Here is a 14,477-nt window from a genome sequence, read left to right as displayed (position 1 = left end):
GATGGCGGTGGACCGCATTACGATTCATCCAAAATACTATACATATAGGTACTTACTGTTACACTGTAATTATCCAACAATTGTTTGCATATGTTGTCTCAATCAGTGGCGTAGCCAGGATTTCTTTTAGGGGGGGGGGGAGTTTGTAATAAAATGTAACTTGTGAAGGATTTCACACTCCCTGAAATGTACTCATAAATTGCTTAAATAAATTATAATATACGTTTAACTTTTAAATATTTATTTAAAATATTTTTTTTCCTTTCTTACAAATGTATTTAAAATAGAAATAACAATAGTATTGTTAACAATAACGTAAATTACATAATATTATGGTGTAGTGTAAATATTATCTGCACGAGTGCAATAATTCGAGTAATACGACACTGTGTGCACTATTTAAGACAAAGTTTATCTTAAACCGTGGCAGTGTGTGAATACAGCATAACAGAATACATTTTACCACGACCAAATTATTGTATTCCTATATTATAAACATTATTATATTTTTGATATAAATACGAACGGGGAGGGGGGGGTCAGTGGTGTAATTGAGGGGGCAAGGAGGGCACTTGCCCCCCTGACATTTTTTTGAGGGATAAAGGTATATATTTTAACCGGTGGGGTGTCAGGGTTTTGATAATAATAAATATATTATATATTGTTCTTCCAGATTTTTTCCCAGTTACGCCACTGAGGGGGTTAACACCCACCCCCCCCGGCTACGCCACTGGTCTCAATAAAAATGTGGTATCGGTGGGAAGCGCGAATCTTTATTATTAATTTGTTTAAAAAATTATTTTGATCGGATAAATAAGCTATTCATAATAATTACGGACCGACATTTGTTTTAAAATAAATCGATAAAAATATATTTATAAATATACATACATGTATGTACAGAGTTGCCAAGAACATATTTTTATAGTTTAAGTTCAAAAATACAAAAAGATATCAACAATATAAAATGATTTATTATATTAAAATTGAAAAATAATTTACTACCTACAACCTACTGGTTTAAAATAAAAGTTTCATGATCTTTTTTGATTTTTGAGATTAATAAATGTATAGTCATAGGATGTGTTGATAATAAGCAATGTTTATATAATTTTATAACAACCTTTTGCTGCATTGGAAGTTCTTAGTAGGTATTCATTGAAAATTCAACTATATTAGATTGACAGTTTTTATTAGAAAACCCTTAATGAGTGAGTAACCTTTATTTTTTTATAAAATCTCATTTGAATTTTTTTAACTACGAAGTTTTTTTCATAACTATAGGTTATTAATTATATTGTCCTTATATTAAGATTTTAAAAATTTTTTATTGTTCTTTACTTTTTCTAGTAGCATAAATATTTAACTTCCAACTTTACGGGTTTATAAATTAAATTCCAGAACAATTTTATATTTTGTAACCAACGCTAGAATCTTACTACATGCAACATATATATATATATATATACATTTAAAAAATGAAAAACGTTATTGATGGCTTTTATTTGTACCTGTTCTAAGTCTATTATTATTTCCAAGTTATTATGCCCATTAAAAATATTTAATTTTCATGAGAAAATTTATTAAAATTAGGAAACAACATATTATACTTCTTCATTATACATAAGAAATTAGTAATAAATTAACTTTAAATTACAATTACTTTATTACTGTAATACATTATAACCAATGATTGAAGTAAAAGTACCAAACGATTAAAATAAAAATATAAAGTTTAAAATAAATTATTTACTATAAAGTGTTGAAAGTTCATTAACTTTAGACAAACGTCAAAATTACGTATTAAATTTATGTTCTAAAAACAATTAATTATAACGACACTTCAAATGTGTTAAGAAGAGTAAAAAAGTATGCATAAACATTTAAGCGACTAAATATAGTTGGTCGATGGTTTGTCGTCTTGGTGATGTATTATAAACAAAGTCATTATACCGGCAAAAACGCATGAAAATACGGTGAAAACAATATTTTCTTAAGATCAATAAATTATGAGAAGTTCATGTGAAAGACAAATCAAATACGCTTAGAAGTGTCTGTGTCACTGTCGAAGTCGAATGTACGCGTTCAAAGCATCATTATTAAAATATGTGAGTACTAAAATAAATAAATATTAACTCAACTAAATAATTTAAATTAAGCCATATACTAAAATAATTATAATTTAATACAATTTTTCTTCATATAATTTTTATAATTATAATTTTGTGTAGTTCTAGAGTTTATGATAAAAAATATATAAAAAATAAACATGTATTGTTTATTCTAGTAACAGTTTCAGTTATTACGACCATAAACTTATTAATGGTTTATTAATTGTATCTAAATTAAGCAATATTTTTTTTAAATAAATATAATTTAATTATACACAAACATTATTAAAACAATAAAAGTTTTTTTATCCATCACACGATAAATATATATTTTATTTATTAGTATAAAAATTTTTATTTTAAGTAAAACCTATTTAAATTTGATAATATTATGATGTATAAATTATAATTTATTAGCAAAAAAATTGTATTGACATTAATTGTAATTAATTATGTGTATAATAAATGGTGCGAATAAAAAATATATAAAAATGAATGATTCTTGTTTATAATTTTTGAATTTTTAGTACAATTAAACACGATTTATAAAAATAAAACTATTTATTTATTTATTATTTTGGTTCAATATTCTAATGAACAAATTGATATAAGTACCTTACATAATTTTAATATACCATGATGGTGCTTATTTGAGCCAAAATTTTAGAAACTGTACACGTTCCACATTTTTTAAATTATTTATTTTTGTTCTTATTATTTTTTAATCAATCCTATCCTTATTTTTGTTATTTCATTCAAATGTACTCAGATTAAAGTTTAACGATAAATTCATAAAAATAAAATGTAAATTAATGTTTACATCGGTATTAGTAATATTATAGCTAACATAATGAGTATTATAAATTTTAGGTAGATAAATTTAAAATTGTCTGGCATGTCTAAAGACGTACTAAATAAATGTGGAACAGATAATCAAAAGTCAAAACCTTTGCCAAACAACCATACAGATAATCAAGATGATAAAAAATTATTGTCAAAAAAAGGATGGTTGCAAAAAGATTCCAATTTCAATAAAACCGAAACAGATAATAATTGTAGTACAGAAGTGATTTCTCGTTCTATTAATAAGCTTTTAAAAAATGAAAAAAAATCTAGACCCACAGCGAACCCGACTAAAGTATGTTTAAAACCAGAAGTCTTACATGAATCTAAAGAACAGTTTGCACAAAGAATAAAACAGGCATGGATCGATCGGGAACAGTCAAAATCGTGTATAAATATTTATCTGGCTAGAAATGTTATCGAAGACCCTTTGATGGAATCTATAGAGGATGCACAGGAGTCTACAATACAAGTAGAGGAAAAAGACTCTTGCAGAACCGCGTTGGAAGTGCAACTCCAGAACCATGTAGGAGAAGGTGAAAATTCACCAGATGACTCTAGTGAGGAGGAAAAACCTCTTTCGGCTGCCGCGAGAAGAGTTAGATTTTACAAGACTGCGAAACAACAACAGAATGAAAGACAAACTTTGACCAGAGCAATGTCGGCGCCTTCGTCGAGGCAACAAATCGTAAATTCTACACAGGGACTTTATTCGACAAGTTCACGAAGAAAATCACAAGATGTTCATAAATTCTCGACCAGAAAATTAAAATCTTGTAGAAGTAAAGCTTTTCATAAAAGTATTGATGTAGATAGTCGTCTGCCAAATGGTCAAAAGTTTGGTAAAAGGAATCAAAATGTTGAAGTAGTAACGATGATGTCACTTTTAAGTCCAGTTGGAAGCGATGTAGAGGAATCACTAACACCTGATGATGTATCCACAAAATCCGGTAAATAAATTGTTTTAATTACTTAACTAATATTCTAATAAGTTATAAATGGTAAAAAATATCATTTGATTATAATCGAGTTAAGTTAAATTGGTAGAAATCTAAAACATTACATATCATTTGGTCTTCAAACGTATGCTATTATGGATAATTTCTCTGTTCCTGATGTTTTGTGATTAGACTTAAATTAATATTTTAAAATTGAACAAGTAGCAAAATTTATACTTTTAAATAAACTAAAAATTATAATACAATAATATATTCAAATAATGATAGTAAAAATAAAACTATTATCCTATTACATGACAAATAATAATATAATAAATATACATATTTTTTTCTTGGATACACAGTTTGATAATAAATATACTATTATACAATACATTTAAGAACATTTGCTTAGTTAATCAAGACGTGTTGTCAGTTGATTCATATTATTATATTAATATATAGGCATGTATTAATATAATACAAAAAGATACGTACCTCTATTATAGGTATTTATATAATAAGTTAAAATATTTAAATAAAGCATTATAATTTTAATTTAAGGCCACTAATATTGTATTATTTTAGCTAAAATAGCCATCTTAGTAAAATTGATTGAAATTGTATGTTTTTAATTTTTAAAATCGTTCAATTTATTGTTTGGCTTATAAAATAATTCTTTCCAATTAGAAGTAGTTTAATATTTAAAGTTATTCCAGGAAGATCATTTTCAAGCGCATAATATGATTATTGATACGAGTTTGAATGAATTTTTATTTAAGTATAATTTATTGAGCTTTGTATCTACTTGTTGTAATGGCGTTATCAACTGTAGAATAAAAATAAAGTTTTTGTGCTCATGCTTACGCGTTATGCTAAAACTTTTTAAGCTACTTAATAGTTTTAAAAGAATTGTTTTTATATGTATTTAATGAAATTAGTCGAAACTGCGTTTAGTAAACTATACATTGTAAACAATGGTTAGATTAATTCAACTTAAATTCGTAAATAGGAAACAATTATTTAATTTATAATAAAGATAATTTATTATTTTATAGTTACATTTCCTCAGTTTAATAACAGTATGCGTTATCATCAAAAATCATTTGATAGTGCAATGACATCGATTGGAAAACCAAAACTTCTTAACAGTCGTGTTGGAAAATCGTTGATGAAATCAAGAACAATAGAGATATCAAGGTATAATAAAAATATTTCTATTACCTAATATGTTTTACTTAATATAAATTGTAATTATTATTCTTTAAAATATAATATAGGTACTTAAGAAAATTTAATCATAAAAATATGATTATTACTTCGTGAATACATTTTACTAATTTATTTAAATTCAAAAATAAAATAAGTAATTATAGGTTAATATAACAATTTTCAAAATAATCTAACTGACATTGCAATATTTTATTGATTTTATTTTATTAATAACAATAATAATAATAATAATTATTATAATAATCTAATATGATTCGAGATTTTTTACTAAACAAAAACATTTCTCCTAACCAGTAGATAACTAAATATACAATAAAGAATTATAGGTTTTATTTTACAAGGCATTAAACTTCTTAAACATTTAAGAATAAATATTTAGCTTATATTATCATATTCGATACTGCATTTAACGTAATATTATTTATCCACATGAATAACCTTTTCTTTTTCTTTTTGCTATTAGCTGTAATGTCTAAATATATAATATTGAGTTAGGATATAAAAATAATTGTATAATGTAATAACGCAAATCGTATTTGCAGAAACTACATGTACATAAATCATAAGATAATACTTGTGCTTAATGTCATCACGTGCATGTTTACCTTTTAATAATATTATACTATTTATACTATATGTTTGAAAATCATTTAGTGATATTTAGCTATCAAGTGTATCAAGTGTAACATATGGACTATGGAGATATCTTTATTTAATAATAATAGTTAAAATCGCATACATTTATTTAACGACATGACCTACATTATGAAACCTTATATATTGTATGGTCGGCATGCTATTTATCCATCATTTCAATTTATTGAAAATTATCCAAGTTTTTGCAATAATTTTACTGCATGTAAACACGACAAACAATAAAATATATATGTAGGTACTATATTGATGTACCCAATAACATATAAATGAAAAAAATATGCTTGAATGTGATAGCAAAATTATACGCAACTAGGTATATCACGCGAATATCTTACCTTGTCGAAATTACCTCATCGAAATGTTGCTAGTGTTTCGGTTATACTAGGCTAGGCTATATCATTATTAAATAGCTATTATATTGTTATACATAAATCAAATTGTCAGACAAAAGATGAAAATCGATAATATCGTGTACGTCTTATTTGCATTGGTAATATTTGTTTAAAGTAGTAATATTAAATTTCAAGGTTATCATTTAATTTTAGGGATGATGAAGATGACGGGCCAGTTGTAAAAGAAGTCGTAATCTCCAAACTCGGCGACGATGATGACGACAATGAAACACTGCATAACAAAGAAATCGCACAGATCGACGTTCGCTACGACGTACTCGACGGCCAACCGATGCTCAAATCCGACAAAGAGAAAGAATGTTGGGCTCTTTTCAAGAAAATGACGGCTAAAGGAGTGTCCGTCACTTTTGATACCGTATTGAGGTTCGGTTTGTACCGAATATTATTCGAAAGTATATTATAATATATATAGTATAATATAGTATACCACTTGTTGTTGTGCTGTTTTATACAATCTATATACTCTGCAGCTATAGGTACACTCAGCATTGGCGCAAATATATGGGGAACGGAGTTATGGAGTGCTCAGCATTTAGCACTTTCAAACTTTCGGTATCATATTTTTAATTAATCCATAAAAATATAACAGAGATTTTAATATTGAGCTAGAAAAAAATGTTGTACTTACATGATTACCTAATCCTGATTTATAAAAATTGATTCAAGTAGTTGCCATCTAAATTATGCCTGTAGCATCCATTTTCTACGTCTGAACAATTCTTTTTGCTAGTCATGCAAAGAGTAAAATATGGGATTATAACAATTAATAGCATGCGAAAAAAATTGGTTTTCAAGTCTACAATCTTTATTTATGCATAGAAAGACACCTTGCCAATATAATAAATGTATGATCAATTCAAATACATTCTTAGTACGTTTGCTTAAACAATAGAAAAATTAATTTATGTTTACATTGTTAACATTTTTTAATAAATATGAGTATGAGTAATATCATTGATTATATTTTATTATTAATTTGATTTAGGTATGTAAAGTTGGCTTTTGAATGGGAGGGGAAATCTCCTTATTATTTTTTTTCGAGTCAGGTTCTTCATACTACACATTGAATTATCTTAAATATGTTCCTTAGTTGTGCCAGGCAGCCTGTACCATAAGGTGCACATATTGAATTATAAATCAACAAGGTCACTTAAACCCTATAATTATTTAACGGAAACCTAACAATTTTAAAATAATTTTTCTTGAAAATTCATATAGTTACTATTTTATTATAGTAATTAATAATAAACAATATTAAATTGATTCCCTCGTTAGCCATTGAAAAATTATTTATGGCTTCATCCAATCTTCGTTTTGCGGGAAATGTTACATATACATGTAGTTGAATTAATAATGTTATGTTTATGTTACCTATAATATATAACGACCGTGTTTTTTTTTTCAATTTTTTAATGTGCACATAGCCGCAGGTTATATAGTAGATTAGGAAGGAGTGCCAAAAGCATTGCTTGCTTATTTTACCTATTTACCTACATTTATATAAATTATATCATAGAATCTCCGTGATAGTATTTAATGAACTTTGTTATTGGCGTGTTTCAGAGGAATGTTAACACCGACTGAATATAGACTGAGAAAAAACGAACTCTTGTTATTTGGATAAAAATACGCAACATGCATACATTTTACGTATTACCTACCTAGTACCTACCTATATTATATTGATATCGTTTAAAATGTTATTGGAGTCATCGCCCACTACGAAGTTCCTATACATATTATATAATATTATTAGCTTGGATGTACCGATTTATGTCGTCGTCGTATAGGCTTATTTATACTATGTGGTAATAACAATGTTCGTGTACTATAGCTAGGTTTAGGGCCTGCTGAACGGGGTAAAAAGAGAACGAAAAACGTCATTGTGAATATAATATTATTGTAACATTGTTTGATTATTCAAGTTGTTTTATAACATTGTTAAATTATCTGATGTCATCGTAGGCCCTATAAATATAATATTATAATAATATTTGTTTAATCATCCTAGGAGACACTTAAGGCAAAGTATAATAGAAAAAAAAAATGTAATAAGACGCATTATAAGCGATCATAAGTACGCCCGCTAATATCAACATTAATAAGCAAGCACCTCCACGGAGACACTTAAATTATATTTCTATATACTTACGCATGGCTGTTATTACATATTAAACTTAAATTCGCGTATTATTATATTTTAATATATTATATAAAGTTGTACGCCAGCTATAAACATATATTTATAGGTACCTAGGCTGCATCGTGATGATGATGATAATAATAATAATGGTAGCGTTTGCCTTACCTATACTACCTGTACCCATAATATACATTAACACTACACCGGTACACCATGCAGGTTTTCGAGACATAAAACGATCGGAGTGATGGTGGGAGAGCAGTGAAAATAACGCATACGTAGTCCGACGACGGTCTAGCGGTCGCAGAACTATACATGCAGAAGTGGCAGAACTGTACGGACGGAAAGTCGAACGACAGATTAGCGAGTTCAAGCGCGCGCGTGTGTGTAATAGAAATAATAATAATATTAATAAAATATTAACACATATTTATATTATATTATATTATATTAATTTTATCTTTGTCGTGTCTGTCGTTTATTTTATGAATATGTTTAAGTGTTATTCAATAATAATATATTTTTTTTATCGTCAATAAAGCCGAAAAAAAAATCCGTTTATCGATCTTCGCGTTTTGGTGATTTTCCTCTGGTAATTTATTCACACATTATTAGTTGTCACAAAACGGAATAATTCGGTTACAAAATAATTTAATGATATGTGATTATAAGTCATAATAATAATTGTAATAATATGTGACGATGAGTGTCCGCGGTGTTTGACGGATACGCGATCTACGTGAGGATTTACGCTCTTAAATTATGACCGTTTCGTACTCGCGTCTCGTAGCCAACGGAAGTAGTTTTGGATGTTTTGGCAGTATACTTTGCAAGTGAGTAGAAACTAGAAAGTCTCGTGGTATATTGAACCGATTTTTCCCACCTATGAAATACATTAACACTTGGGACATAGTTTTACAATATTATTATTGTAATATCGTTTTATGGAAGTTGTATGAGTACTTTAATTTATTTACGCATACAAGTGGGAAAATAATTCTTACTTAAACAGATCGATCTATACGTTTCTATACTATTTTTAATTGTATAGTGCCTATCAACAATTAATTTATGATAAATATAAACATTTGTGTTAGTAAATAACCTAGGTTATACCTTAGTTTACCTAGGCTTTAATATTTTTAATAAACATTAATTTTCTTTTTAATTATACGAGTAGTGAGTACTTATATTGTTTGTGAATTTATAGTTACATCGTTCTATATAATATTTTAAAATTTAAATTAGTAATCTAAAAGCTCTGTATAACATTTCTGTGACTAGGGGGGGTATGGGTATATAATTAAAGAATTATTTCTTGAAAATACTAAATATTAATATATAAAAAAAGTTATAGTTAGGTATACATTTAATTTATTGTTAATGTCCAAAATAAATTTATGGACTGCTCAGTGGTGCTAGGTAATAGCTAATAGGTATTATTTTTCAAATACGGATAATGATAAAATACCCATTATAATTACCATGTAGGTTAATATATAGATACTCATAGTACATCATATATTGTGAAGTATCGATATTACTAACCTTTAGTATTATTTTAATTTGGATAATCTAAACGTAATTAATACATAAAATACATTAAGTAATAAATATCAAATAGTTACGAATAAATCAAATAAATACTAATATTATAAAAATTAATCTACTTTAAATATTTTGAAGTTTGTAATAATGAATAATTAAAAATTAATCATAATAATCGGAATTCGTGATTTTGTAAACACTAAACACTATTATACAATATTATACTGCATTATTAATAAAATATTCGCAGAGTAAGTATCTATGACGAAACTGGTTTGTTAGCCTAGCCCTTCGGCGATGATTTTGCGGATCGATCAAAATTTATTTATATAGGTTACGTGAACTTCGGCGATAGGAAGTGGTTAAATAATTTAAAAAAAATTGAATTCATTCTAGTTAAATTTTGAGGTCATGTTTTAATTTCTAAATGTTAAAATTATTTTCCACTAATACTTAATTAGGATTGAAAATTGTATATATTTTACTCGAATAGTGTAATATGATGTGCTGAAAATACCGTTTTGTTCGTATACAATTATCATCGATGTGTTATATTTTGAACATATTGATTACAATGATTAGAATATTAAATGACCGTCAAGTCTAAAGTTACATATATTATATTTATTAAAGTTATTAAAAATATTTTTATAATTTTAGTAGCTTACTTAATATAATCGATTGTTCTTTATATTATATTATTTAGAAACAATATGGATATAAAATATATATTCATATGTTACCTATCATAAACCATAGTATCATATATGAACTATAATATATCTAAACCCTATAGTACCTACTTTTCTATAAAAATAAAAGATTAATACTATATAAATTCAACACGTTTGAAATATTGTAAAGCTTAAAAATACTATAATTTAAGTTTTTAAATAAATATTAGATGTGTTCATTTTATTTCCGATGCTTAGGTGTTAAATTTTGTAAATTACATAATATTATACAATGATAAATGATACTACACCTGCGTGTCTTTATAAAACCACACCGTTCTGATAAACCATAATATTATGATACATTTTAAAAATGTTCAATATAAAATTAAATAATGTATTAACAATAAATATTTTGAACAGTATAATTATCACTACTTTTTAATTATACCGCGGCATGGTAATTACTTCCAAGGTTCTATACCTCCAATAACTATTTTTATATTTTTTATTATAATAAAAGGTCATGGAAGACGAAGGGGCATTTTTATTCTTGGTCACTCGGTTTTTTACCATCTTCGAACAAAACAAAAAAAAAATGTATTCTTCAGTGACTTTTTAATGCATATAATTATATATTGTTTTCATTACAAAGAATCGTTGTATTATTATTCAAGTGTAACAAATATATAATATAATATATCTCCGTTAATGATCTAGCGATAGATCCTTATCGTTATTACAGCACATTTTAGTTGAGTTTTGTTCAGATGTATTATTTGTATATCTAATGTATAATATACTTGATGCACGTTTGTCCTCGTATACTCTGCCATAGTGCTATTGTAATATACATAATATCGCGACGATATTTTATCGAAATGTCTGAATTATAAGGGCTTTTTGCACTATGTATAAATAAGTAATTCTTAATTGTAATAATTATTATCAGTACTAAATACCATCAAGGTCAAATCAGGAAAAACGTCTAGTTCTTATGTGTAGCGACTACAGCGGTAGTGGTTCATATCTCATTGTTATTTTAATCGAATACCTATCTAAAACGCGTTTACATTTATACAACTATATCACTATTTCTTTATAAAATTTAATCATTTTCATAATAATTATAACTGTCATTTTTTTAACAACTGATTAATGTAAATGCATACCAAATCTATACATATACGTACATAGATACGCATTATTGTGATCGAAAATCGACTTGAAGTTAAATTTCTAGACACGTGCGCCCAAATATGTATGAACTACGCCCTTTTCGAAGCTTTTGTACGTTCTGTCTGAAAAGACAATAGTGTTATTGTTGAACGTGATTTACTGTTGATTTTTTTTCCTCTGCTCGACGAAACACGTGAGTTTGTGTCTTATGACCTACTGTAGTGTTATTAGATAAATAGACAAACAAAGTGTGTAATTAAAAAAAAAATAAAGCCTTCTTAAATTACCTGTGCGTTTTAGAAATATTTGAGTCGTAAAGTAATAGGTATTCTATATACATATTATCCTATAAATTATTTATTTTTTGTAAATTTTAGTACTACATTTACCGTCAAACAAGATAAAACTATATTAATATCATGATACATTTTTCGATACGATTTTTAAAGAATTAAACAATTTCACGATGAAATAAAGATAAGCAAATTATTAACTTACAAAATTCTTTGCAGTCATAAGTTTCTAAAATTCTTTGAACATGCGAGAAAATAGAGAAAATAGTGGAATTGTACAATTACGTATATAGTACTGCAGCATTTTATAGCCTGCAGAAGGTTTCAATTTTGAGAAATCGTCTGACTTCCAAAAATAATTTAATATTAAGCAATGCTGGAATCTGTTTTAAGCATTTGTTTAAAAATATTTTACACACAATTTTTACAAAAAAATTGTTTCAAACATTTTAATTTTTATGACAAATATCTATAGGTGTACAAGCCGCTATTATTTATTAGTACTAGCTATCTATAAGTTCCTAACATGGCAACATGCAGATTGCAGGGTTCGTCGTTTCAGGTTTCTTTATGGAATACAAAATAGGTAAATTAATTTGCCCGCGTCTGCCAACTATGTAATCAGAGCCGTTCACGAAATATGTATATATTCTCATAATACATAATATTTTACGATTATCGTGATAACACCGTTGTTATAATATACCAGGTGGGTAGGTGTTTATAAGTGAATTCTATATGTTTCTGTGCTTCGCCACGAACATACGGCCAATGGAATGTATATCACGATATTATACATACATATTATAAATAATATACATGTGCGATGTGCGTATAATATGTATATATTCGATAAGTACCACCTACCTGTACTCCTACAAGTCCTACAGTCTTATAATACATGTTATAACTTATATTATAAACAAATTTTGTAAATACTAAATACTACAGGGTTGTAGTTGTTTGTTTTTTTTTTAAATTAGGATTTAACGACCGATCTGATTATCTGAACAGCCAAGGCGTTAGGAATGTAGGTACCTATTGTACCTATTAAAATAATTAGAAATATCTACAGAGTAGTATTAATGAATAGGGGTGTGATTTAATTAAAATCTTTAAAAATGCATTTAAAAACACTAAAAGCGAAGAAAAAAGAAAAATTTATCTAAAAATGAGCCATAAATAAAATATCAATAAAATCCGAAATAAGTCAAAATTGAATTTGTTGTTATATAATTAAAAATTTTCTCTTAAGAAAGCTAGGTATACAATAAGTTAAAAATCAATGCAATGTTAAAAATTCATAGTCAACAGTCATATATATAAATATGTTTTAGGACTCACGTCCGTTTATATTAAATAAATAAATATAATTGCGTGTGAAAATTAAAAAAAAAATTCAAAATGTGTGTAAATTAATATTATTGATGGAATTTAATAAAAATAAAATAAAATACAAAATAACTACTTAAAAAATGAAAAAATAAACTAAAATAAATTAAAAATCCTAATAAAAGTTTCAAACTTGAATTCGTTATTACATAATATTATCAAAAACATTATCTTAGGAAAAAGTTATCTAAAAATAATGTATTTGCTACAAATTTACAGCCTATTATTCATGACAATTGACAAGTACCTACCTACTTACAACGTACATGATATATATCACGAATTACGTACAATATATATACGGTGTACAAATAAAATAAGTATGTACATTAAAATAATCGCATTATAATTTGTAACTATATTTAAAAGTATTCATACAGTTTTATTCAAATAAAAATAGTAAACATTGTATAAAAAAGTACCTATTGTGTTTTTATTTTATAAAATTACAAATTTTATTTAGTGCACTATGCATTATATTTGTTATTATAAATATTCTCTTTTTAAATGATATATAAATGCATCGTTATAGAGGTAATTTATATAGATTCATTTTTACAAATATTTTTACAATATTATAAAACGTGTCTCCGGAAGAAAAAAACATATATCATTGTTAAAGCAATAAATTCCTCTCTCCGCTCAGTATCTAAAATAATATATTAATACATATTTTAAAGACATCTTGAAATCCAAAAAAAGAAAAATGATCAAAACTATATGCAATAGCTATTGCGGATATTCTGATATATTAACATAAGAACAAAATCTATAATATCTCATTTTATATTTTTCTCAATATCTGTAGGTATATCGTATATGCTAAGTAAAGGTATAATGTAAAAACCATTACAAAAAAAAAAAAAAAATGTGAAGTTTTATAATTTTTAATGTTTGTAAATAAATGTAATTTCTTTTGCTGAAATTTATATTTTATTTAAGAAAAGAATATTTAATAAATCAATGAATTATGCAGTTTTATAATATAGGTACTCGTAAGAATATACTTGTTTTTTTTTTAAATATTATTTATTTTATATGATGACGTATTTT

At 26.1% G+C, this 14,477-nt stretch overlaps 2 protein-coding genes across 5 annotated transcripts in view; both read left to right on the top strand.

The window, feature by feature from the left end:
- Positions 1–1,783: 1,783 nt before the first annotated feature.
- Positions 1,784–8,993, top strand: LOC132918709 (uncharacterized). 3 transcript variants are annotated; one of them, XM_060980134.1, is made up of 5 exons: positions 1,784–2,108; positions 2,982–3,904; positions 4,951–5,092; positions 6,328–6,558; positions 8,558–8,993. In XM_060980134.1, the coding sequence occupies exons 2-5, from the start codon at positions 3,007–3,009 to the stop codon at positions 8,601–8,603; spliced, it is 1,317 nt and encodes a 438-aa protein (XP_060836117.1). In that variant the 5' UTR covers positions 1,784–2,108; positions 2,982–3,006; the 3' UTR covers positions 8,604–8,993. The 3 variants fall into 3 exon arrangements, with proteins under 3 accessions (XP_060836117.1, XP_060836116.1, XP_060836119.1); XM_060980133.1 differs by having other exon boundaries at positions 7,759–8,993; XM_060980136.1 differs by having other exon boundaries at positions 6,328–6,563; positions 7,759–8,993.
- The window catches only part of LOC132918708 (bestrophin-4), a 52,057-nt gene continuing 46,258 nt past the window's right edge, over positions 8,679–14,477 (top strand). For both annotated transcript variants that reach the window (XM_060980132.1, XM_060980131.1), the window contains exon 1: positions 8,679–9,171. In XM_060980132.1, the coding sequence (XP_060836115.1) occupies positions 9,101–9,171 (71 nt within the window). In that variant the 5' untranslated portion in view covers positions 8,679–9,100. The remainder of the gene's footprint in view (positions 9,172–14,477) is intronic.

Source organism: Rhopalosiphum padi, chromosome 1 (genome assembly GCF_020882245.1).
Source record: "Rhopalosiphum padi isolate XX-2018 chromosome 1, ASM2088224v1, whole genome shotgun sequence".
NCBI lineage: Eukaryota > Metazoa > Arthropoda > Insecta > Hemiptera > Aphididae > Rhopalosiphum > Rhopalosiphum padi.
Note: the sequence above shows the minus strand (reverse complement) of the source record. Positions and strands in the feature narration are given on the sequence as shown.

Bases quoted from the DNA above. Each gene is read 5' to 3' on its own strand.
- LOC132918709 (XM_060980133.1), top strand. From the start codon at position 3,007: ATGTCTAAAGACGTACTAAATAAATGTGGAACAGATAATCAAAAGTCA. The intron at 3,905-4,950 runs GTAAATAAATTG...ATTATTTTATAG, and splicing joins TGATGTATCCACAAAATCCG to TTACATTTCCTCAGTTTAAT. The intron at 6,559-7,758 runs GTTCGGTTTGTA...GGCGTGTTTCAG, and splicing joins ACTTTTGATACCGTATTGAG to AGGAATGTTAACACCGACTG.